Raw genomic sequence first — 27,643 nt, 5'->3', positions numbered from 1 at the left:
GGTTTGCTTTTTGTGGGGAAGAAAAAAAGGAAAGGAAAAGTTGTGCTGATGTGAATATTAAGTGAAATTCGTTCTCTCTGTAATTCACCCCGATGTTCACAACACCCCAGTCATGATAAATTAGGCTTCTTGGTTGTTGAGTAGATGATATTTCTGCAGTTATGTACAGGCAGCATGTTGTTAAAGTTGCTCAAGACAATCTTTAAGCTGCTTATCAAGAAGACTTGCTTTCCTGAAGATTTTTAACCAAAAATATGTTCAGCACCACTTCAAATTTATTGTTTGATACAAGACTATGCTACTTCAACATTTTACATAAAGATGTCTTTTAAGAGGCTTCAGTATTGGATGTAAAGTTCTATTTTAAAGTTAATATTAGATTTTAATAATGGTCCACCTTTTATTTTTGACAGGATTATTTTACAGATGAAAACAGAGTACTTAAAAAGGACCCTCAACAGGATTACCATCTGGAATATGCAATGGAAAACAGCACACATACAATATTGGCTTTTAGCAGAGAACTGCACACTTGTGATACAAATGACAAAAGCATAACGGTAAGAGGCTCTGACTATATGTAGAGAGATGAAGTAATTAATACAAGCCAAATGTATATGTGGTTATGAAGCTGGTTATTAAAATCTCTTCTTAGTAAAAGGAGAGAATTAGAGAAATTAACTTTCCAAAACATCTGTTTGGTCAACTTATATTAACCATGTAAAATTCTTGTGTTAGTTTTATTAAGCTCTGATATTTTAATTTCAGCTTTCTTCATCCTTTTACTTTAATGCGTTATGTTATCTAATTTCTAACACACCAAGAGAACACAGGACTGAAACAGGTACCTCTGGGCCATCTAGTCCCATATCCCTCAATTATAATCATTCAAAGAGATGCCAACTTGAGAAACAGTTTTTAAGTCTTACGCAAATTTGTAATTGATCTTAAAGATGGTATATTTTTTGTTTTATTTCTTTATTAAAAATTAAGAAGTTGAGGAGTTTTATGACAAAACTCTTTCCATGGTAAAATACTTTCCATGGCAAATTCTCCTGTTGCCCTAGGGACTGCTGTGATGTTTCCTAGGCATAATTTTAAATTATATGGAGTTGATGATTTTTATATTGGAAATGTCACATAAGTTGGAGAGATTTGCAAGGCCTTCTGTGCTTTGGCTTGTTTACTACTCATTTTAGAAGCATTGCTATAGTAGTTCAACACTGTTTCCATCATCTGTGTTTTCCAGTATGCATGATAATAACGACATGAGGAGCTGAAAGATGCAGGAAACAAACCACAGCTGTATAAACGGACAGATTTCCAGGCTTTCAATGGATCTATGGTTTTCGCACCTGCCCCAAGTTGTCTCAGTGTAATTTAACATTCTGGACACTCCCAGATTTTTTAGAGTATTACGTCCCAAGGGTGATTATTGCAATCTGAGAATGGTTTACAGAGAATTGATCTGCACTGTGCCTGTAGACACAGATGTAAATCTGTTCTGTAATTGAATGTCTGTCTTCCCTAGTATGTAAAGACAGCAGTTCACAGCAGGTATTCACATCTTTACAGAGCTGAGCCTGGGAACTGTTTTGGGAGGAAACTTTCTGATTGCTGGCCAAATGAGTGGCATCTCTAGAAAAAGTTGTTTGATGTGTTGAGCTGGTTACCTGTTTATGAGACTGTTCTGCTGTTTGCAGATATGATTTATGTTTGCAGCATTAATGAAGGCGTCCGTCAGAGAGAGATTAAACTTCCGCACATCTACAATAAGCCCTATCAGTATAAAACATGATTAATTTTAAGGACAAAATTGTGTCAGTAGGTGACTACTCCTCTGGTATACACTGACATTGTTCAGACGCAGCAACACCTACAGCATACCTGTCTTAGGAATTATGTGAACTATGTAAGGAAGACATTGTTTCTGTTCCTTACTGGTATTAGGGGGATTTAAAATTTTTTTTTCAGGAGAGCACAGTACGGGTAATATGGGCCTACCACCACAAAGACATGGGAGAAGCAGGTCAAAATTACCATGGGTCTAATCGTGGTACGAAGAGTCTACGTTTACTGAATCCTGAGAAAGAAGAAGTTTTATCTGCCTCTTTGCCGTACTTTGATTTAACAAACAAAGACGTAAGTTACTCCGGATTTTGGGTTTGTGTGGAGATGGGGATAAGGTGGCAGCCAAAGCTTTGGGCTTACTCAACAGGGTAATGTGACTTTTATAATATGGTGTTCTTGCCCTTTTTATTAAGACAGGTGCCTGTACCAGACAAGGATACAACGTATTGGTGCCAGATGTTTAAGATTCCTATACAACATGAAAAGCATCATGTGACAAAGGTGAGTGACTCAGGATGAGTGAAGTCCAGCTTATGTTTTTATGTTTAGAGGAGATCTTTTGTCTTCACAAACATGGGCCAAGTGCATGTGTGTGTATGCCCAGGACCTGATTCTGGTGTGCCCTGACGACCAGCATACACAGTGACAGAGCCCCTTTCCCTCTCTTCTCCTATGTCCTCTCTCTTTTAAGAAAATGAGGTTGAAAATTATTTCTGTCCATTAATGTTTTTGTCAAAGACTAAGTAAAATTCTCTAAAAGCATGTTCCATCAAGTTTCTACTTTTATATAGGAATTTCACATATTTCTTTTAAATGGAGAGTAATTTTAGATTAAAAAATAATTAAGTGCTGAAGTTTGTTCAAATAAAGGGCCAGGTTCTTATTTGATTTCAGTCACCTCTCTTGTGATGACCACAGTGGAGTTATGCCATGTTACATTACGTAAGCACAGAGTCCGTTATCTTCAGCTGTGTGAAAGCCAAATACTATGAAAAAAGAGAAGAATGTTGCAGTTTATTTAAAAATTAATGAAAATGTGTAAATATCCACAAGGTTCAGGAGATCCAAGGTGATTTCAAAAGCCACATGCATAAACATGTTTTCTTATAACACATTTTCTAACTTTTCTTTCAGTTTGGAACTGAAAGTTTAAGAGTGCTGGGGGAAAGATGGTTCTCACATTCCTTCCCAGGAGCAATATACTGAAGATCTCCTAAAAGAACAATTTATTATTGTTGTTCTAAACTGCTTAAGATAGTACAACGAGATAGCTCTGGCCCTCATTTTTATCTTTGAACCCATGAATGCTTTTAAGTATACACTTCTATTCCATTTTTTAGATTACTCTCAGTCATATTTCTTCAATGCATTCAGTAAGACCGAAATGTTAAATTAACTCATAAAACTTAGCATGTGATCTCCAGTGTATGTCTGAGAAATATCCATAGTTATTCTGAAATACTGTGGATTTCTGCACTTTATCAGAACGAAGAATTCCAAGGTCCAAATTTCTGCCTTCAAGTACTTGATCTTTAATCACATTTGAACTTTGTGTTAGCTGCTTTCACGTATCTGTATGAAAAACAGAATTTGCTTGTAATACACTATATATGTCAGGATTCCCAGCTTTCTGCTTTCAAATGAGGGAGTTTCAAAATTGTAGTATCACAATCATGTTTTGCATGTGAAATTTGTTGGAAATTGTAGATACACTATTATTTATATTTTCTGAATTTATTTTTTAAAATATTCTGCCTAACTGGACATACAGTTACTCATTTTTAAAAAGATTGTGATTGGCTGAAGCTAAAAGATGACTTTTAGCTCAGAAATACATTGACTAATTTTTCAGAATAGTTTTTTAGTCTTTATTTTTACACTGATGTATAAAGAACATAATAATTCTAAAAATAATATTTTGAGATAAGTGATTTATTTGGTTTTTTATAAAGTTAAAAATCAGAATGGAGTCCTCAGTGATTTTCAACCTTCTGGAAAGCAAACAAGTTTCATCTTGCCAGTTAAAAAGTGTTTAGAGAGAGAAAAATTATTACAGAAAGAGAGAATTATGTAGAATTATGTATTTCCTTAGCATTAATTTTCAGGGGCATAACTTATACTTTCATATGTGTGACTTTTATAGATGACACATGGAGTGTTGTTGTGAAATTGTATCTATGCACTCTTGCAAATGGATTAAACGTTTTCTAAAGCCTACTGATACACAAAGGATGAGGCTTATGGCTACTCAGGAGGATATTAGCTGTGCAAACAAAGATTGAATTTTATGAAGGGGAGGACAGATGAATTATTTTGCCTGATCAAACTGTCTGTGTTAGTTTAATACTTACAGAGATGTTGATTCTGGATTCCTCCTGTAGCATCGTTTTCATACAAACCTGCACATCTCATTTTTACAGATGGAAAAAAAAAAAGTTTAGATAATGGTACAAATTCATTTCTGGTATAAATCAGTCTACTTAAGTAGCGTACATGTGAGCCGACTTTGGTAGTTTCTGTCCTCCTGTATGGTTTTGTGGAGAACTGAAGTGCAGTTCAGCTTTTGTTGGACAATGTCTGCCATTAACGCCATGGAAGCATGCGCTTAGCTGTGTGTATGTGTAAATCTGCTGGTGATCTGGAGTCTCAAGTAGGTGCCACAGCTACAGTAAGAATCTTTTCATGCTGTTCAGCTGTTCTCTGTCATTCATTTCGTCTTGAAAATTAGTCTGAATATTTTGTAATAATGTACTTTTTAAAATACCAGTTTCACCAGGAACGCACAATATTTTAATGGAGGAAACTGTCTGAGAAAAAAATTAGGCCTATAATTAAAGGTAGAGGACAAGACATTTAATAATCTCTCATTAACGAATGCCAGATTCTGAATGCAGATCCGAAATCAAAAAGGATTTTTTAACTTCCATCTACAATGCATTATTTAAAAAAAAAGAGTACCTATATGCTGTCAGGCAGGGTATATTCAAAGCATTTACAAACATATTTCTAATTACAATCTAGTGGTGCAACATCCAGGTAAGTGATAACACTTGGGTGCACCTACAGTAGTGGTTTGGATGAGAAGCACCGTCTTGAAGCAAATCTTCAAGTTGTTCTTGTTTACTTCAGCATGGTTGCTGCCACGGAGCTCATGAACTGAATCCTTTTGGGTGAAACTCAACAGTAGGGCATGCGCCAGGCGCACAACAGAAGTCCCCCAGGTGGAAAAGGGCCATTTGTCCATGGGACCAGACTGGCACTTGTATGAATAAAACATTTCTGATGCTGGATAGTGTGGACGTCAGGATCACATCCTTTTCCTTTTTTGTGCTTTTTTTTCTCATGGAAAAAACTTCTTCCAAACTGAATGACCCACTGGATGATGAGAAACTGTTTTGCAGATGTCCCAGTATATGGCCTTTGCCTTCCAGCATGGTCCTCCACCTGATTGCTTGCATGAGCAAGATGTTGATTTGAAGTGAATTGAAGGACTTGTTTGGGTAGCGATTGCAAGGCTATCTGGCAATAGAAGAAGGCGATTCTTCTGTTAGCACAAGATGAAGAAATAACTAGCATAAGAGGTCTCAAAATCAGTCAAAGGTAAATTATGTAAGATCTTAAGTCTTTTCTTTCTCTTTACATAATATTCATGCTACTTTCCAAGAACCTCAGGCAATGAGAAACAGCATATTTTCATTGACTGTTCTTAATCAAGCTGCAGTACATGACATGTAAATTGTGCAAGAGATAAGACTGTAGTCTTGCATTCATCTCATAGGTAGAATAAGGACATAGATATGTAATTTCTCCTTTTGCAGCACTTACCCATGGAGAACTGAGCTTCACTGTGATAACAGGGCACTCAGCCAGGGTTAGGACTTCCCTGTTTTATCTTCCTTTGTTTCATATCTCTTGCAACTTCTTCCCTAGGGAATAGATTATGTCTTCCTACATGTCTCTACAATGCCTTCTGTTAGGAGATTTTCTCTGATGCCTCCGGGAATTCCTGGAGAAATAACTCATAATATCATTATGTCTGCTAAGAAATGTTAAAATAAGATGATTTCTCAATAGCTGGGGATAACAGTGATAAGAGTTACCCAGATTACAACCAATATCAGGCACTGAGCTGTTTTTGTGACTGATGGAGTACATGACTCCTCAGCTTTGAGCTGCCTATCTGGCTGAGGGGTGGCTGCTTGAAAATTTGTTAAAATTCTACAGGTTTTCCCTCCCATGAAAATTTGTTAAACTTCTACAGGTTTTCCCTCCCAAGTATTTTTTGTTAGCAGAGCCAGTTATCACTTTAATAGATAATTTTTGAGAATAACAACACACAGAACCAATGGAAGGGATTGCTTGGAGGGAATAGCAGGCAACCATCTTTCTTCAAGTCAGGGGTTTGCAGGATGGCTTTGCAGGGTCCTGGAGCAGTGGACCCTGTCTGCTCTTCATGTGGGATAGCACACGTTGCTGCCTGTTTGCAAATTCCTCCTGCAGCTACATGTGCATTGGCCTGTTTTGCTGCTTTGAGCTTCAGGCTGTAGTATGTGCCTCAGGGTTACTACCCTACAGGGACTTTTACTTTTCTCATATACGGAAGTTAGCCAGGAGCTTTCTCCGAAGTAGCTTTCTTAGAAAAAAAACTATTCCACTTATTATCCCAGACTTTTGGGAGATGGGTTTAAGGTTATTTCTTGCTAGGATTTTTGCAGTGCTCTGTAAATATCATTATTTTGACTGGTCCTTAACCTGCCTCTCACTCGCGTCCCTAAAGAAAGGTCTCTGGTTTCACTGGTTGAACCTGGAGAAAGACCTCTGCTCTGGCAGGACTTCTCAGAGGGAGGGAGGGAGGGACAGACCCGCTCATAGAACAGACACACAAGCATGGCCGTGCACCGACCTCTGCGTGAAAAGGTTTCTGTCTCCCTGATGAAGCTGTGCTGAGGGCAGCTCCTGGGTGAGGAGAGCCTGTGCAGGCAGAGTCGCTGCCATGCCAGGGCTGGAAGTGGGGCCGCAGAGCAAGGGGTGCTCGCCGGGGAGCACGTGCTGAAAACCGGAGTCTCTGCAGCACCCTCCCTCTTGTAAATCGCCCCTTTTAAATGTCTCTTTCTTATTGCTCTTTCAGATTGAAAAAAAAATTGTTCAGTGACAGCACACTGGAGCTTCTGAGATTCTTTAATTCTTGTACTGTCAAGATACCCAATTTCCATGATTTTCCATTTGCATGTATATGTGTGTGCTGACACATCTCTCTCTACTTTGACAGTTTGTCAGACTATTTGTTTATGACTGTTTTTTTCTCCCTATTTGCTGAATTTATTTTTTTGCTTACTGTGAGGTGGCATCATGCAGATGTTTACCAGTGGCACAAAAGTGGAAATTTGTTTCATATTCACGAGAAATACTTCCCAGTATTTTGGTAAATACAGCTTTTGCTGTATATCCAAAGCTTGTTTTTACTGCTCTTTCTACTTCTGCTTCTACAGGTACAGCTTTTTTTTCAAATACTGCGTTTAACTTAGGTTTCCAAACTCCATGCCTTCCAATTGTTTAATTTAATTGTATTGCTAATTAATGTAACTGCATCTGCTAAAGAGTAATTTCTTTGGCTGTGAATTAACCATAGGTCTCCCACATGCTCCACTGTTTTTTCCACTGCAACTAAAAACCTTAGGATACAGTATTTCCTCTGCTGTCTCTAGATTTTCTATTAATTCTCTATACCTGTGGTATGCCACTACACCTGATGCATTGTTTAATGCTGTGTGTAAACTTTTGAAAATTTACAGTAATTACTCGTGACTGAACGGTATGTATATTCTGCGTGCCAGATGTGCCATATTTGATTTGACTGAAGCTTTTCATCTTCAGTGTCTAGCATGTCCATGCTAGTTTCAACACTCGGTAAATTTCCTCTCTTTATTTTCTTAATTTTATTGAAATATACTGTGCTTTCCTTGGAAAAAGTAGTTCACTGGTCTTCAGTAGTAATAATCCCATATATGAAAACATACCGGACATTGAATTTCACTACTTGGAGAAGGAAAAACAGTTTATGTAAAATAACAAATACACTGGGTAGAGGGTCATTGAGCTGTATCCACATCTTTTCTTTAAGAATTACTAATTTTCTTAGATGAACTTTCTGTGATTTTTGGAAACTAGAATTATAGTCAGAGGAATACTGTCAAAAAGGCTGCGATGGAGCTGTGCTCAAGAGCGTAATACATCAGATTGTGTAAGAGAAGTTTTTTAACAGGAAACCCATTTTTAGAGGGCATTTGTCATTGGAAAGGAGGACAGTAGGCCGCATTTTGTAAGCTCTTAAACTTTTGGATGCCTGTGTAAAGCACTCCTTTTGTGTGCATTATTTGAACCTGCCTGAGGAGAATGGAGTGAGCAGGTTTAGTGTTGATGAAATGAGGAAGAAGCCCTGTGCTGGCGATTAGGCTATGTGGTCAAAATTAGGTATCTCTTAAGTACACTTCATGCATACTAAATTTAACTCAGGCAACATATTAAAGACAGTAAATTTCCAACCATGAAGGTGGGCTTCCTCTCACCTAACTTGACTTATCTACAGATCTGAGGCAGCTGCTTAAATGACCTTACAGTGGCAAAAATATCTGTTTGTATCATCCTAGGGGAGGTGTCTGAAATACGTGATCTCAAGCATCCCCTTGTTGTTCAGTTTTTCTTTCCATTGGCTGAAGAGAAAACCTTGGATTAGATATGTAGTGCTCAGACGGATGAATTAGGGGATATGTGTCCCACCAAAGTGGTCAGGGGACAGAAGAGATTGTGATAAGAGCAAAAATTGCAAAATAAAACTTTTTACTTTAAATTTACCTCTAGGAAAAATGGATTTTTCTCAATCACAACCTATGTAATTTTTGGCACTGAATTTAGGATGTGACTAGTGAAAACAGGCCAAACACATCACCAGGAAAAACTTAATTATTTAGCGTTAGCTGAGAAGAGTTACATTGGGATGTAACACCAAAATTTTCCATTGTTTATCTCCTTAGAAAAGGGAGGCTCTTTTCAGTTAGAGAAAGGCCTGTATTAGAGCACACTAGCAGCTGCTAGTTAATCTTCATGTTCAGTTTCAGAGCAATCTCTGATAAGGAAGCAAAAACTCCAAAAAAACCTTGTTGCCAAGGGTAACTCTGCTTTTTGACAGTGGAATGCTTTAGTAAATACCAAAGACCCCAGTGTGAAAATACAAAGGAACTCCAGTTTAAGAGAGTGATTGATTGAAAGCCAGAAGGGCGGCTTGTATCTTTCAGTACTTAAATGAGGGCACTGATTTTTAACTTGAGTGATACCAGACAGTAACTGCTTCTTGTTCTCTGGCTTGAACTTTTACATTTTGCTGGATGTGATAATACTAGCAAATTGCATCGTGCAGCTTGACACAAACAAATGTTCTGTATTTTCCTGCATGTTCCCCTGCAAAGCAATTTCAGCCTCGGTAAATTAGATTGGCAACCAAACGATCATTTTACGCTGCAGAGCTTGCAAGCTATCTGCCCTTTGATCTGGAGGGCTGTCTCTTCAGTGCAAGCCTGAATTAGCCCATTAGGCTTTGCAGTGTTAAAGAATCATATAACTGAACTGGCTGGAAATTAAAATTTTCCCAAGCAGCTCTCTCAGGAAATAACAGAAATACTGTCTTCTCTCATATTTTGCTAGATTATTTCACATGTAAAATTATTTCATATATTATTTCATTCTGTGATCAAAGATAAAACTACATATGACACAGATTTTACTGTCACACCAAACTTTATATTTTGTAGTGGAATTCATTCTTATTTTGCAGTAGTCTTCCCTCATATATATTTACAATAAGAATACTTAAACTATGCAGCTGTTGCTGCACTAGTTATTCCATATTTGATATGCAAAAATAATCTACTTAATTTCTGTCATCAGCAAACTTGAGCATCTAGTTAATTTACTCCACTTTCTTTGATTTTTTTTTTTTTAAGACAGTATCCATCCATTATGGCAAGGTATTAACTGTGCCAGCATGTGGTTGGAAAATATGTATCTTTTGTGACTTTCTGGTCAAATGAAAGTCAGAATTTATGTAAACTCTAGTTACATACAAGTGCTAGATGAAAGGAGCTTTAATGTAAAATGTGACAAACAGAGAGCATGGAGAAAGGGAGGGTACAACTTTTGTGAAGCTCTCTGAGTTTCACCTCCCAGTTCTGAGGTTGTTGTGGGGTGATCTTCATGAGAGGAATGTGATTGATTGACCCCATTTTGTCTTCTACCATGTCTTTGTTTCTTCTTCCTTGTCCTTAGCTTTGTGTATGATTTTAGAGTAAGCCTGTGATTAGGTAGGGCACTGAGAAGATAAGAAAATTGTGTCTAGGAATTGTCTGCGGCCAATCAATCAACATTTCTTATCATAGCAGGCAACAAAATACTTCTGAGTAGAACTGGGTCTTAAATGGGCAATTACAAACCATATTTTGTACAAATACTAGAACAGCAGGCTGATAGGTAGTAAAATCTGACTTGATGGGACTTGTGCAGTGTGAGGTGAGTGTCTGGATGGATCACAGAACAGATCTACCTTGGTCCTACTGACTTCTTGACATTGCTTCTGAAGATCAACTTTCTAATTCAGCCAAGTCACATAGTAGCATCTTAAGCAAATTTTCTAAAAGGCCACATGTAATCGTTTCAATGTTGTGTATATGGAGAAGAAATTTCATTTCTTATCTAATTGTTAAAAATATTTCTCTTCAATATCCACCTCTCACTCTGCAACCCCAGCATTAGAGAATCGTGTTATGATACCCCCTCCATTTCTGCTTTCACTTGCAATGAACAGTAGCTGCAGCTATGTCCAGAGCATAGTTTAATTGACTGTCAAGGGTAAAACAGAAAGAAAGAACATGAATAACAGTGGAAAAATAGATGTACAATAGTCAGACAATATCACCCCACCACGTCCACACATAGCATAGATGACAACAAAATCCACACAGATGACAGCTGAAAGATAGATGGTGAGCAGTTTATCTTTGCATCAAGACTGAAGTAAAGTTTTACCTGGTATGAAAATAATTTACATCTTGGAAATAACTAAAATAAATAAATGAGAAAAACTAACCCCAAAACCCAAAACACCATAACCTGGGAAAACATAAGTATCTAAGCAAATTATTATAAACTGCAAACTAATGTTCCTCAGTCTCTTTTCTCTGTCCACTCATTTCAGTGAGCTTTCCATTGCTATCTCCCAAGTTGCTTGGACTGGAACTGTATCTCTGTTTTATGAAGTGCCGATTACAGTTTTGGTTTCTAGAGAATTAATACAGTATAATTTTAATACATTACTCTCTAGTGACTTCAAATGAATCATGTAATCTGAAAATGGCCCTTGTTGTGTGACTTCATGGGTGCCATTGAGGGGTGCTGAAGCCCTACGCAAGGGTACCAGGATCTGACTCATGGTGAGAAAATGTGGAAATCATAGTATGAATGTAGACATTATTTAACTGCACATATTTTGTAGACTGTCTCATGTTTGTATATTAACCCTGTAAATATAAATTTTTAGAGGTTTATGAGCAACAGTTCCTGAGATTTGTTCTGTTGACTCAGGAGGCTGTGTCATGTCAAAATCATGAGCCTTGCACTTATTTTATCCCATGCTTTCCCTTCAGTAAACTTGAGGTGTCAGAGTGTCCAGGTTAGTGACTCCTGTAGAAGTTCAGTATCCAAATGCTTAAGATCTTTCTCGTGTGTGTTCCCTTTTGGTAGTCCTTCACAGAAGCCAACATTTCCTTGTGATAAAACATGTTTCCTAACAGTATACCCCAGTATGTGTAAACCAAGAAATAGGCACACTGTAAATTCTCCTATGCTCTGTCTTTGGACAAACCTGTGTGTTCACTCCCAAGAAGGAGGAGTATAATGTTGTTAAGCTACATGATTGAAAGGAACATTTTGCAGTTGTACAATAGAGTCTAAACCTCTTCCTTTGCCATCTCAAAGATATAGATAGACAGTGTGGTGCATGAATGGTGATTTCATGAACAAAAGGGTGTACCTTCACTGACTTTATTATTTATACTATTCAAATTATATGTTCCTCTTGAATAAGCTACCCATGTTGGCTTTAGATCTGAAACATATTTGATTACAAATTAGTTTATTATGATATTGTTTTCACAGGAAAGTAATGATGTTGCTGATTAATTGCCAATTAATTCTGCTTGGTGTGTGTCAACTGTGCTGAGAGACTGTGGCCATACCGAATACTGCGAGCACAATACTGCTGGTGTTTCTGCTGCTTAGGAGTGCAATGAGTGTACTGCCAGGAAGCGTAGCTGAATGAAACATGTTTTTTCTTGACCTGAGCTTTTTATCAGATTGCTCCTCAGGGTTATGCTTTTTAACTGTTACTAAATGTGTTATCTTAAATCTTCAGACATACCTCAGGCAGAAACAATGCTTTATGAATATTTCTTTGAGGTATACTTCTTTTGGATTTGGTCTAAATTACTGCATGCCTTTAAAGTCTGAAACTCTTTATGAGTGGCAGAGTTCCAGGTGATTAATTAGGAATAAGAACTTGGGAATGGACTTGATTGCAGAGGAAACAAGAAGCCCTAAAACTGTCTCTAGTTCTCATTCTAAAATGTTTGGGTTTATTGGTTAAAATATTTAAGTTGTTCTGCACACTGACCTATAGAAATTCTGGATGTACAGTGTAATCATTATCATTTATTTAATTATAGTAGTATGTAGGGATTTGTGTGAATTTAGATACATAGCCTTCACTCCAAGCTAACAATACAGCAACTGTAACTTTTACCTGAAAGAACATATTATTTCCCAACAAAAATTCTGCAGCTTAAAACAGAGGTATGGTAATTACTTCTTAATGTGGTATACTAATAAAACTTAAATAAGAGCCTTCACTGAACAATGCAGTCACTGACTAAACTAATCCTTTTTACTTTACACTAAGAACAGGAAATATCTGTGCTCTGAATAAGGTTTTTATTTATGTGGTAAGGACTTTTTCTCCACGGTGATATTAGAATTTTTGTTACACATTTTAAAGTATACCCAAAGCTAGTTAAACCCAAATGCCAACAATATAGCTTAAATAAATAAATAAATATGTAAATAAACAAGTCAGCACTGTTATTTAAATTTGGGATTATGTCCTGTATTTGAATTTCTCTTTGGAAAAAAAAAATCTTTACACATATATTAAAGATGAATCATGCAAATTTTAAATGCATAAAGTGGTATGGAACCTCTATTTTTGGTGGGGAAAATTTCCTTCCTCCAAGGAAACCTTGCCTAATCACATTGCGAGGTTGGGGGTGGGTATAGTTGCTGTTGCCAAGTCATTTTTCTCATGTCCATCTCTTTTGCATCAAAATACAAATGGTTAGATATATTAGTAACTACACAGGTTATATATTCTTCCAACTTGAAGATGTGAACAATGTGTATGAAGATAATTTGGATGAATATTTTTATGTTTGAAGAACAATTCACGTTAAGCAGTAATGTTCCTTCTTGTCCATAGATGACTATCAGTGAACCAGAGATGGTGGCTTTGCTCTGCCTCCTGCAATTTACTCACCAAAATGCACAGTATAAACTCCAAAGCACTTGGGACAGAGAGCGATTTAGAGGGCTTTGTTAGTAATGAACACTGAATTTAGGTTCTGGATTGTACAGTGAGAAAAACAGAAATGGACACTTAGCTGTGTGTGTGCAACTGATACGGCTGATCTCAGGAAAGATTATAGCAGCTCATCTACACCAGGCTGCAGCCACTTGAGTGTTTGAGGCATCTCAGCCCTAACTATTCTGTCACATTAATTTAATGCTTTCCGACAGATGTGTTGGGGTGGGGGCTCTGGGAGGGTGGTCCCTGCCTGACCCTGGGATGCCTGAACTCTGGGTTAAAAGTCTGCAGCAGATTTGTGTCCCAGACGTGATGCTGACCTAGGTAGGTTTTCTCCTGACATGAGATAGCTGTTAGGTTGTTAGGGTTAAAATCCTGGTCTACCCTGGAGTAATGGACTCAAACATCTACCCTGGCTCAGAGGCATATTTCCAGCTCTTGAGTTTTTCCTTAGCACACCTCTGGGTTGCATGCAAGAAGCAACGCTAGGCAGAAAATGACTAGTGGTTTTTTTTTCACAACATATAGATGAAAGTACAACCATTTATTATGGAGGTTTTTTTTCTGGAATAGATGGAGTTTTTGCTGAAAAAGACACAACTTTATTAAGCCAAATATTCTAAGTATTTGCTTTTCTGAAGAAAAATCTAAAACCCTTAAAGAGATGTTTTAGATAAATATTTGTTCATTCCACTACTACACTTTTGAAAAGAAAAAAAAAATTAGAAAAATCTTGATGATTCCTAATAAGATGATATTGTCTCTACCTTTCAAGAACTTTTCTAAATCAGACAAATATTTTGATATATGTACATGGTACATATTTGTGAAAGAAGTACAAAGATCAGAGTAATCAGTAAGAAGGTAACAGCTCTTCCCCAGGATGAGTATGGAAAGCAGAGAGCCTAAAATTTGGTCTTCTGCTCCAAAAATTCTCTTAAGTAAACTCAGCCAGTACTCAGTTTCACAAACATGACTTTTTGCTCTGAGTTAATCAGGGACGTGGCAAGCTCATATAAACAAAATAACCAGCCACAGGCTAGAAACTCTCTTAGATGCAGCAGTGTCAGGACAAAATCTTGTGTCAAATTTTTGCTCTGAATTTTGAGATAATAGAATAATGTTTTTTTCCCTGTGTCACCACTGGCTACATACATGAAGTGTTGTGTAAGACTGTGGCCTTATTCAGAGTCATTTATACAGTGTCTTTAAATTGTAAGATTAAGTTGAAGCTAGCTTTTGAGATAGAAAAAATCAAATCGTATTTTTCATTGAAATTTCAGTGTAGAAGCATCACTGCAACAAGATAAAAAAACCTGTTGCCATTTTTGTATATTAAAAATAAATTCATCATTCTGTTTTCTGAAGTTTAGTGGGCTATATCTTCTAATAGGGACACTATGGGGATACTATGAATATAGTTTGCTAACTTTCATCATTAGCACAAGCAATCATGAAGAACAAACCAGTTAACATCAAAAAAAGCAAAGCAAATAAAAAGAGAGAAAAGGATTAAGCAAGAATGACTCCCAGGTTTCTGGAGATATTTTTCTCTTGTAGGGAACCTAGCTTATTGGACCATTTCAGCTGTCCGTGTTTTCATCCTGTTTAAGTCGTTGTACATCAGTATTTTGACTCTGCTTATCAGCAGATGCAAGGCTCTGTTATGTTACAATTTTGGCTTTTTTGTTTGTTTGTTTAAGAAACAAAGACATGTGGTGCATTCAGTTTGTGCAGTAGGTAGAGGCTTAATAGGAATTACAGAAAAGAGGAAGAAAAATTGAAGCTGAGTAACCTGGCACTGTCAGATGTAAGCATTTTCTTTGTGTGATGTCAGTCTGTTGACTAGAATAAGGCTTCTGTCAAACTAACGGGTGGAAAACATGCGTATTATCTGTATTAACTAAGTTGACAATAAATTGAAAATTTGTTTGTTATATTATTTGAAAGTCAGTATTTTCAGAAGTGCTAAGAGATTCAGTTTGATGAAAGGAGCTCTTTAAAATCTCTCAACCTGCCTGACGATTACAGGTTACGATAATCAAACACCATAACCTTAAACCATACTTTTGGTTGCAGAAGGCAGTGTCTTCATTTTGCATTTGAGTGTGTTGTATTTTAAATACCTCCTTCTTTGGAAACACCGATTTGTTGTAGTGGGGGTTTATAGTACATCTATTATTTTTTACCTCTGTTAGTGGGAGTCACATAGGTTCATATATGTCAGTATGCTCAGTTAGAAAGGTCTTTCGCCCAAGCTTTCAAGAAAAGTAGAGAAGATGCAGAAAGCAAATCATCATGAATAATAAAACAGGAGCTTCTTTCTGCAGGTTTAATGAAAAAGCAGGAGAGATTGTGTCTTGTTGTATGCATTTATGTTTTTGCAGTCCCAAACACTTTCGGCATTTTGATGTAGGGTCGGTTTAGGGCTTTTGCTCTCCGAGCCTCTGGCATTTAGGAAATGTCAAGCAGAAAATGCACTTTGCCTGCAGGGGAAGAAGTCACTGAGGTGCCCTCATGGTGGAGTATCTCTGCAGGCTTATTCACAACGTGGCAAAGAGATGAACCCTGACAGCTGGGTCTTCCTTGCATGTCAGCGACAGTGAAGGAGCCACAGATGAGCCTCAAAGAATGAGGTAAAATGGGGAAAAGAGGTAGTTACGTGCATATTCCATTTCAGTCTCCTTTCAGCCTCTTTCTTGACTCCCTTGGTTGACAACAGATGGGTAAGAATTAGCAAGGAAAGGGGAAGGAACTATATCTCAGAGTCCCAGGTTTCCTCATCCTTATTGAAAGTAAAAGGTGGATTCCCATTTTCTCTACAACCCATCTAAATTACTCAGTTATTGCTGTCTGAAAGTGTTATTGTAGTGTTATATACTACAAGAACAGAGTAAACAAGGCTATTTATAAATAAGAATTCAAATAAAAATGAATTGTTCACTTAAATATGCAGCTTATTGTCTGTTATATACTATGCCTGTTTTTATCACTTTTTTCAGTATTTCCTTCCTTTGCCCTAATTTACCACAGTAAATTATTATCTTTTCATAAGTACTCTAGAAGTTGCACTGTTTCCCAAGACAAATTAACAAGACAGTCTTGTCGACTTCTCAGGGTTGGTCCTCTATTATTGTTACTGGACACCTATAAAAGCAGACCTTAGTTTAGCTTAGCTGTCAGATGTGGGATTTTGGGATTAAAGACCAAAAGAACCCAAAACTTTATACTTAAAGAATTCAAATAACTGAACACTTTGAATGTGTACATTAAACAGTCAAAATTTAAAAATTAACGCCTATAGCTATGGATCGAGACTGATAAAGAGCTGTTGCAATAGGGTAGGAGATGAACTCTGCAAATTGTGTTATCATTCATTGGGACTGCAAGTACTTTGGAAACCAGGCCACCCTGATCTAGATATTTAATTGCAGATACCTGCTCTAGAAACTAATTTTACACCTGGGACTACTTGTGTGCACATTTAAATGCATTAGTGATTTGCTGAATTTGGCCCCATATTTGAGGAACCAGATCATTGTTCATCACTGTTTGTAAGGCTGGCCAGAAAACAAGAATTTTGTTTATTTAAAAAAAAAAAAAGAAGGCTTTGGAATTTCTTTTCATCTTTGAGCTTTGTGGAAAGTGAGAGAGAAGGAAGGAGGCAGCCTAAATAACCAACTTACTCTGTAAGCTAAAATAACAAATGGCTCAGTAACTAGGGCAGCACTCACCTGTGATGTAGAATGACATGTTTAAATCCCTAGTTCAGTTAATCACTACAGCAGAGAATGAGATTGTATTTTTGAATTTTCTTTTCTGAAGACATTATTCTAGTAAGTAAATTACAGTTAGCTATTCATCAGATCAGAGAAAGGCAACCCAACATTTCTAGTGGGTCTGCTCTTCTTCCTTCTCTAGTTTCAATCAGAAATGATGCTGTGAGCCTTAGGGAGCTGGCCATTAAAATATTTCCATACATTTCTGGGAAATGAACAATTTGTGATTAATGACATTTTCCTAAGATTTTTGTTAATAGATTTTTGACCACTTCTAATAGTTTATCTTTTTTATCTGTTTGTTTAAAAAGGGAGAGAGAACGGTGGCACCTCTTTAACCAAGTTGTAATAAAAATGTGTAAAAAGTGTAACTTTGCTGCTGCTTTTCAATATTTATTTGTGCATCTGGAGAATATAAGTTGTCCTACAAGATGCATCAGAAAGATACTTAAGGGTTTGTCCTAGGTTTTTCTTCTTTCCTTCATTAAAGAAAGCTGAACAAAACTATTTTTTGAAGTGCTGTTATTGTTTAGGTAACTGACAATAAAAACTGATGACAGGATGTGAGTTTCTAATTTTGGTGATGTCCCATTGTTCTGAGGGGAAGTTGGTTTCGAAGTAGTGATTCTAAGCACAGCAGGTACTGGGATCTTGTAGCAGCAGACAGAACTCTCACATGTTGGGACAAAATTACTCTTTTTTCTTGGTAGATACAGGGATAATATTCCTATAACATTTTTCCTGACTAACCTGTACATTATATGGAGCTTCTGAATTCTTGAGATATATACTGCTATTTAATGTATAAGCTGCTGTGATATGACTGTGTTTTGATCTGTAGTATTTGGATAAATACGCAGGTATATGGTGGAGCAGAAGGAAGAAACAATATTAAGCTGAAATGTATTTTTGAATCTTTGTCAGCCAGTCTGACAAATTTTGGGAATAAATTCTTATCTGATGAGAAAACTGACTCTCATATCCTTCTAAAATACCTTTTACTTCCATAGTACAGTGATTCATGATGATGATGATGATGATACTAACTGAAATAGGGATTACTGAGAACAATACAGAAGATCTCTTGTGAAGTATTTCAGTCTTTACATCAGGACAAAACTTCTGTGTGTCTGTGTAAACTGGCATCCTTCCATTGACTTCTAAGCGTAGTGAGGTGGGTGGTTTTGGGTTGTGCACTTCTTGGACACACACGCAGGTACTCAGCAGCAGCCGGACTCCCCAAGAGCCCAACTTCAATGGTATTTTGCAGATTCATATCAATGAGGGTGGTCTTGATATGCACAGGCTCTGGTTGCTTCTTCCTGCCCTTCCTATTTTGTAACTGGTTTAGTGGTTTGAACAAAGTGCAGAGAGATAAGTTTCTGGTAACAATATTGTGCTGACAATACTTTAATAAACTAATAAACTGTTCTTGCTTACCCTGTTCTGGTCCTCTGGCAGCTGGGGTTCACATGTTTGCAAAACAAATGGATGCAAAGTTATGATGTATATATGTTTTCTGCCTGTTTAAAATACTTCTCTTTCCTGATATTAAAAGGCAACTCTGAATGGCACCTTACATCTTAGCTGTGTTGACAAAGCTTTACTTTTATTGTGAAAACATAAATGTTTATTTTATTCAACTTGGAGGTAAATATGATAGAATGGAATGCAACCTTTGAAAGCAAAAGCAAGGGAAAAACTTTCATTTTAATACTGTATGCATGCTGATATTTTGTGGAATACGATCTTTCTGAAAAGCAAAATAATTTTTTTCAGAAGTATTCATGTTTGCCCCAGGGATGTCATGTCTGACAGAGATGATTTATCATCATCCATCCAAATAGAGAGTGAACACTGTTATATGGGAATTAAATTATTTCAGCCTACCCTGAAGTTCGGTGGTCAAATTATACTGGGGGCACCCAGGCACTCCTGAGAGCCCTCCAGCTCATCACTACCATAAACAGGCTGGAGCACCCGACCTCTGAGGAATGACTTAATTTTAATAAAGTCTTTACAACTGAGCAGATTGTAAAATAATTCTAATTTCTTGTAGATGTCAAAAAAATTTGAAAGTCCATCTTGAGCTGCTGAGGAACGTGGGGTACACCTCCAGGCTCCAACTAGATGTACAGAATCTATGGGCAGCTCTATTTTGAAGGAGTACAAAAGAGGCAGAAACAGGGATGAAAAGTTCTGAGTAGTTCAGATACCAAGCTGGTTTAGCTGAACAGACTTTCAGCTGGTTTATGCCCCCTTCATGCCAGAATGTGGCTAAACAAGATTGGACAGGGAGAAAGACAAGTGACAGCACAAGACTGGAGTGGAAGAAGGGAGAACAAGATAGATGGTAACAGAGGTTTCGTCAAGACACAGCATCTTTTTTTCCTGTCCCTCTTTGATGTGCTTCAACAATTATGTTTTTAATGCCTGAGAATGCAGAGTGTTGAACTAACATCTTAGCCTATCTGCACTCTAACGTCAAGTCCCCTCTTTCAAATTAAGTGCACCATATAATTTTTAGCTCTGTCTGCATACCTGCATTGAAATAGTCACATTTGAGATGTGTTTTCTTTCTTTTTCTTTTTCATTTTAACATTGACAGGTTGAACCGTTGATCCAGAAAGGCCATGAAAATCTAGTGCATCATATCCTACTCTACCAGTGCAGCAGCAATTTGAATGACAGTGTGCTGGACTACGGGCATGAGTGTTACCACCCCAACATGCCAGACTCTTTTCTCACATGTGAGACAGTAATTTTTGCTTGGGCCATTGGAGGAGAGGTAGGATGAATGACTGTCTAGTATGGTTCATCAACAGGGCTTTAGGAGGGTGTCTATCATAATAAAGCTTCTTCCTAGTATATTAGTTTAAAGGTACACAATCACAAACCCTAAATACCTCACCAGTAAGTCCTCAACTACTTATTGGCCTCTTAAGTATGAAATGCAATGAACATCCTGAGCGACAAGCTAAAAGCAATTAAAATAGTATAGAGAGAGTTGATGCCTTGGGGGAAGAAAAATGGCTTAGGAGCATGGAAGGTCTGTTGCTGTATCAGCTTGGCCCATCTGATACAGAAATACACTACCTCCAACAATGACCAACATCTGCTACCTGTGGAGAATGACAGAAAGAAAAGCAAGTCTCTGTAGGTGCCTGCATACAACACATGGAAGCAAGACTTTCTGAATGAAGTTAGACATCAATTTAATTCATTTTATGCCTCTCCGGGATCAGGTTACAGTGTTGCCCCATTCAGGCATATCATTCTGGGGCTTCCCACCCAGCCCAAAGAGACATCATTTCAGTGTAGAAGTGTTCCTGTGTCAGTGCAGAGCCAGCACAAGGACCACTTTGCTCATGGCAATGGGGCATATCTATAGAAAACACAGTCATGTGCCATGTTGATCCCAGGCTATTTTCAGTTTATCTCATATGTTGATTTAGGCTGCTGTTAATGCTTTCAGCTGACATAAGGCAGATTATGGCCAAAAGAACCGCACCCCTTCCTTAACCCCTTGATTCACTGTGTGCCCACACAAACGATGGTGTGGGCAGAGAGAGAAACTAGGGTCATGATAGTTTCTGGAGCCTTCCTTTGCCAGCCTGCAGTCCAAAACTGTCTTTGAGTGCTGCAGTGTGAGGAAGCCAGAGCTGCTGCATGGACCCATCAAAAGAAATTTAATCCACTATAAGCGTTATCCCTGATGTATGCTTTGTGCATTTTCGCCATCAGCTATGCTCTGACCTAGTATTTGTACTTTCAACTGTCTTAATCTAAGTGAAAGAAAAAACTCATATAAATAAGTTATTATTTGACAAGGACTATGGAGGCTTTTGCAAGGATGATCCCGTTGTTAAAAGATCTACAGAGAGGAATCTGGCAGATCTGGGTTACATTCAGGTTTACTGGAGTACTCACTTCACCTACTTCAGTTTACCCTTATGTAGAATGGAGGTGATAAAATCTATTACTATATACTACAATTAATTAATTAGTGTCCATCAAGAATCAGAAAGTCCGGATCTCAAATTGTATATTTAAGAAAGTTAGAATCTCAAATCGCATAACCTCGCAACAACAAATGGAGTTCAGTGCATGGGGTCTGACCAGAACTTGTCCAGAGGAGCGTTATCTGGGGACAGTGGGTCCAGCACAAGCTGTTGCACTGTACAGAGCGATTTCTTTTGTACTACATGGCTTGCTAATGTAAATGTAGCCATGAAAACGATTTTTATTGTTCAAATCATTTTGCTTAGAATACAGTGATTTGTGCAGGAAAAATAATCTAATTGTGTACAACCTCAGTATTCCCTGGAAATTGCTGGTTTTAGAAACTAGGAACATTTAAAATGTAGATTCACTTTTTCATAAGGGTTTTATTGTCAGACTAACTGCTTGATGATACAATGTTTATACATTTAAAATGGAATTTTCCTTTTCTGCTCAAGCAATAAATATAGAATAAATAACTGTAAGATCACAGGATGATGCAGGTTGGAAGGGACCTCAGGAAGTCTCTGGTCCAGCCTTCTGCTCAAAGCAGGGTCAGTTGTGAGGTTAGACCAGTTTGCTCAGGGATTTATCCTCTACCAAGCATAGGATCTACTATTTTATATTGACATAGTTATTTAGTGCATTGTGTATATAATAAATATATTACACAACAATGCCATATTCAGAAAATTTTAAGAGAAGTTACCTTTCTAAGTTTTATCATTAATATAATTGTATCATTGAAAAAAAAATTTTAAAAGTAGATGTATTTATAAAAAGAAACTAACTCTTAACCATGGCAAAAATACCTTAACTCTATATGCATGTGTTGATTTCCAGGGCTTCACCTACCCTCCTCACATTGGCTTATCCATTGGCACAGCAGCTGACCCTCAGTTCGTTCTTATGGAGGTGCATTATGACAATCCATCGTACACAGAAGGTTTGTACCCTCACACTCGTTAAACATGCAAGACTGGAAAATGTACTAGACACAAGTGTTTCTCATTGCATTGTATGGCAAACAGGGCAAATGCAAAGCTGAAGCTTATTTTTCCCTGCTCAATAGTTCCTGGTCCCCAGTGTTTTTCTTACTGCACTCAAAGGCTTAAATTGAAGTCAGTGGGAGATTCAGATATACAAAGAATTGTGGACCAGGTGAATACTTCTCCTTTTATCACTACATTCTTCATGCTATCTCTCTCTCTCCTTTCTTTTTTTGTTGGGAAATCCAAGCACATTGAGAGACAGCAGCACAACACCTAGACTGTGAGAGAGCAACACAGGGCCTTTTTTTTTTTTTAAGACATCCAACTGAATTACGGGCAGTTTCTGAAGGTGAAGTATAGACTCAGATTGCTAGGCCATTCAGTGGATAAAAGCAGTTTATCTTAAAATACAAAGTTTTCATTTATAATGGTGTTATATAATCTGTTTTCTAATATTAATTTATATTTAGAAGAAGCTGAATGAAGAAACCAGGGAACCCCAGTAAATCTGGAGAAATTTGAAGCTGACTTTTGGAAAGACACCTTTTTGTTCTCAAACAAAAGTTTATTGAGCTACTGTACCTGAGAATATACTGGTGATTCCTGTATAGGAACTGAGTAAAATCCAGCGCAGTACAGTGTATTGGCCTATCTTTACACCTCCATGTGTTTAAAATTTGCTTTGTTTGGACAGTCCCAGGTGAGCACAGGGACTCACCAAAGACCTGGGAAAATCCAGACAGCATAGGTAGAGCAGAGAGTCTCTAATCCAGGTCATGTTTCTGTCCTCCCTGATGAAATACATGGTATAAGATTGTGCCAGGAGTGGGAGGGAGTAGGCCTGGCTGCTCTCACTTCTTCGGGTGAGGGCACACAAGCCCGTCTGACATGGCACCCAACCTGCCACCGGGTCACCCTCATTTTCCCATTTCACGATCTGTATTTTCCCAGTTTGAGTCCTGTGGTCAAAGGCTGCATTGTTAGGCTCACATTGTGATCTGGGGTAACATTTTCCTAAGTGACTCAGATTAGTAGTCAGTGTTGGCTCCCAGTTAGACTGAAAAATATTTGAACTGCTCCTAACTTGGCTGGTTTTGAATGTTTCTGTTTATGAAACCCACAACATTCATTTGTAGTTGGAAAAGTGGCCTCTTTTGAGATTGTTTATCAAAAACTCCTACATATTGTAAAAATTTCTGGTGTTAGCAACAAGCTTGAAGGTGAAACACCATAAAAGAAAAATTCAAGTTGATAAGATTGTACAAATAGGTTCAGAAAGGGAATCAGTATAAATTCCCAGTACATTAAAATTGGGATGTTGTGAGATAGTATGTATCACCTGAAATGTCATTATTTGTATATTGCCGAATGTCTCATAGTCATTACCACACTTAATTGTCAATGCATATTTCATAGCCTTTGTTCCTTAATAATTACACACTACTCTGTCTTAGGTATTTTAGTGACTGGGAAACTTAGTCCCTGCTCTGCCCCTCTCTCATTTGCTTGTCTTAAAATAGCCTGCTGATTTCATGTTGGTGTAAAATCTGCTTTCAAGCACTGCTATTTCTGTTATGATTTTCAGAAGACCAATATAGGTCACTAGGAAGCCTCTTACCTTCTTTGAGATACTTGGTAGGTTGGTTTTTGCATTTTTAATTTTCAAAGATGAAGTTTGAAAAGGGACAAGAAAGAAGGTAAAAAATTAGCTAACAGAATGTAGGGCTTGTGCAACAGAAATTAATCATTTTTTTTTCCTTGTATCTTAATAAAAATGGCTAATATCAGAGAAATAATTATAAGCATTTAGATGATAGATGCACCATAAATTCTGAGTAGATACACAAACAAACACATATAGATAAACATTTAAACTAATTAAATATATTCATATCAGTTTGACTCTCAAAAACATTAATGTTTTTACATCAGTTCCTTAAACTACTTTTTGAAATCAAGAGAAGTGCTTAATGAGTGCAGTATTAAAATCCTATGTAGTTCTCTTGTCTACTTTACTCAAGGTGCTGGTATTATCTTCAAGTTTGGGTTTTAGAAAACCAATTTTCGTATGTTTAGTTGATACTCTTATAATTGGAGACGTTGCAAAAAGGATGTACTTGGTCATCTGAGATATGCTGTCATGTGACAAGCAATCCAAACTAAATAAAAAATATAATTAATGCTAGGGCTCAAGGTGAAGGAATAGATGAATTCACAAGTATAATACAACACATGGCTTGAAAATTTTAAAGAAAAATACCACACAGCAACTCTAAGCTCTGCTTTAAATATTTCATTTAAAAACCATATGAGGCACCTTCTGAGGTCTTATTGTTTCCTTGTATTGTTTGCTCTGCCTGTGATCTACCTTCTTTTCTCTGAGGTCCATGCTGGATAACTTTGCGGAAGGGACACACAGGCTATGGGCAGCACATATTTTTCATTCACATCTGAACACCACAGATATCAACATACCATGTCTAACAGCCCTCCTGTGGGCTGCCCCTATTGCTTCCTGCATAGGATTTGACTAATTTCCAGGTTATTGAGGTCGATTCCTCGATTTTCATGTAGAAAAACTTAGCACAAGCCTTGAAAAATGTGAAACAATTAGTTTTTTTTTTTTAAATACTGATTTACAGCCACAGCTGACTCTCTTCTTTTGTTACAGGTTTGATAGATAACTCTGGTCTAAGGCTAATTTATACTCCGGTTTTAAGGAAATACGATGCTGGGGTTATTGAAGCTGGTCTTTGGGTCAGCCTCTTCCACAATATCCCACCGGGCATGCCTGAATTTGTGTCAGAGGGTCACTGCACGCTGGAATGTCTGGAAGAAGTATGTGTCCTTCCTGAAACCTTTGGTTTTCATTCTTAGAAATAGTTTTGGACAACCTCTTTAACTTCTTGGGAAGACTGATAGTTACCAGCTAAAGACATGTGAGCAAAGGCATCTGCTACATGCTGTGCTCCAGAATGTTGAGTCTTTTTGATCTGGGTATTTGGGATGTTCAGTATTCAGGCTCCTTTACTGATATGAGTAATACCGGATGACACAATGCATGTGATGATCTAAATGTGTGTTCCATATATAAGCATACATTGCTTTCCATGGCAAAGCTATTAGTAGCCTGCAATAGCTATCCCAGAAAAAATGTTGAGAGATCTGTATATGTGAAAAAGGTTTCTAATAGTGAAGTGAAAGCCTGAAAGGTATTCTTAGACCAATCACAGAAACTAAAAACCTGAATAGGTTTTGTTGTGTGGCACAAAGTACAAAATTACACATTCATTAAACACTTAGTTTCATTAAGTTAATTTAAATATCTCTACAGATAATGGAAGCATTGTTCAAAATCTGTGCTTAAGGTATCATGGGAGATTCTCATGTATTTTGTCATTTACAGAGAAAGGCTTAATCAATGTCTGCTTTTTTTTTTTTATGTAGTTTGGAGTGAAGGGCAAATTAGATATTGAATTTAGGTTTGTTCTTGGTGGTGTTAAATGTTGCATATTGTTATAGCATATTTCAGCCTAAAAACACAAGAGTAATCTGTTATCATGAGGTTCCTGACCTTAAGTCTGTACTTGAAAGGTATTGTAGTAACAGATTATTTCTAGTCTGGGCTCTGAACAAGAATCAAAGTTTAGCATACCAAAAGTTCAGATCCATAGATCTCAGGTGGAATGGAAGTGATGTCAGTTTTGTGTCAATTTGCAGAAGTTTATTTTGAAACGTTTTTGACCTGGAAAAATTTCAGACCTAACCTACATTATTTCACTATCAGTTAACTTTAAGAGGGGAAGTAGAACATATTATAATTACAGCCTTCTAATTTAAAGTGCTTCTCTTGGCACAATATTGATGATAACATCATTTATAACTGCATAGAAATTCTTTTTCACAATAAACATCCCCATTCAGCAGTATCAGGCAGATTTTAGTATAATAACCATGAAAGTCTTAATCTACTGAGAATTATTGGCATTCCAGTTGATTTTCGTAAAAGCTGTGGGCACTAGGAGTCAAAACGTGCCTTAAAAAAAAAAAAAAAACACAGAAAAAAATGGTCTTTTTTGTATGTAAAACCTTAATTTCACTTACAGAATTGTTTTTGCTCCAGACTGTTTTGCTGTAAACTGGGGGAATGCAAAATGCATTTATTAAAATATTTTCACTCTGTTTGTACGTTGCATTCCATTACATTGCATCTGGGCACACTAATGATGTTGCTTTCCTCTGACCAGGCTCTAGGTGCTGAGAGACCTGCTGGGATTCATGTGTTTGCAGTACTTCTTCATGCTCATCTTGCTGGCAGAGCTATAAAGATGCGCCACTTCCGTAATGGCGAAGAGCAGAAGCTGCTTGCTTATGATGATGAGTTTGACTTCAACTTCCAGGAGTTTCAGTATCTGAAAGAAGAAAGAACCATCTTGCCGGTATGACACTCTAAATTCTTTCCCTGGAAGTGTTAGAGAGATTGTGTGCCTAACATTTACTCACATTTAGGATTAATTTTACTACAGAATTTCTTGAATGTTTTGTTAATTTTTCCACTTATTGCAGAGTGGCTAATGCATTACAGTTGCAGTGTCTCAGGAGTGTCCCCCCAGTTTACCACAAAACTGGCTAGGCCCATCAATTCAAGCTATTTTTTGGGTGTGTTTGGTGTCCACAATTACTTGATTTGAACTTTACTGATATAAATGTTTGAACAGAGCAGACTATAAAAGCACACATGTGCCTGGTTGTGACTTCTTTCTGCATCCAGCCAGCTGAAGAATAGAAACACCACTGCATGGCTTTACAGAGCCATTGGAACCCAGTAGCACATCCTGAGCATTCGCACACAGCAAGTATCCAGCCCTCCAAACCTCTACAAATCAGCCAAGCCTTCTGTTTGTTTCACATTTTTATTTTTTGTTGGGAGTAAAACTCTGTGCTCATGTTCCACATGAGGTTTCAATGAGCAAACAAAACCCTTCAGAAGAAGAAATCATGCAATTCTATTTGCTGTTCTTGTGAGAATAATATATCTCTTAGAAAAATCACAACTGCAATTATACTATAAAGCAGTAGCTATCCATAGGCATTGCATGCAAAGATTCTGTATTTTTTTTGTATAAGTCACTCATTTAAAAATTATTCATGCAACCTTTGTTAGTTCCAGCTGGCATCTATTTTTGAAGCTTTGACCTGAGGACAGAAATTTTAATGCTGCAAAGGTTGGGTGTTCCTGATCTGGCCAGCAGAGCAGCTGGAGATGTGCTTGTCCTGGTGCATGTGAACAAGCCCTCTACTTCGTGGAATTGGTCAGATGCAAAATATCACACAACTGG

General features: G+C 37.4%; 1 protein-coding gene across 1 annotated transcript in view; it reads left to right on the top strand.

Annotated features, from left to right (window-relative positions):
• Window positions 1-413: 413 nt before the first annotated feature.
• Window positions 414-27,643, top strand: part of MOXD1 (monooxygenase, DBH-like 1) — a gene marked incomplete at its 5' end in the record, with an annotated part of 37,540 nt that continues 10,310 nt past the window's right edge. Inside the window, 7 exons of the mRNA XM_010081965.1 lie at window positions 414-560; window positions 1,975-2,142; window positions 2,269-2,352; window positions 19,919-20,098; window positions 22,156-22,258; window positions 24,976-25,142; window positions 26,552-26,743. Of these exons, the coding sequence (XP_010080267.1) occupies window positions 414-560; window positions 1,975-2,142; window positions 2,269-2,352; window positions 19,919-20,098; window positions 22,156-22,258; window positions 24,976-25,142; window positions 26,552-26,743 (1,041 nt within the window). The remainder of the gene's footprint in view (window positions 561-1,974; window positions 2,143-2,268; window positions 2,353-19,918; window positions 20,099-22,155; window positions 22,259-24,975; window positions 25,143-26,551; window positions 26,744-27,643) is intronic.

Source organism: Pterocles gutturalis, unplaced genomic scaffold (assembly GCF_000699245.1).
Source record: "Pterocles gutturalis isolate BGI_N339 unplaced genomic scaffold, ASM69924v1 scaffold7939, whole genome shotgun sequence".
In the NCBI taxonomy this organism is placed as follows: domain Eukaryota; kingdom Metazoa; phylum Chordata; class Aves; order Pterocliformes; family Pteroclidae; genus Pterocles; species Pterocles gutturalis.
This window is presented reverse-complemented; position numbering and strand designations above follow the sequence as displayed.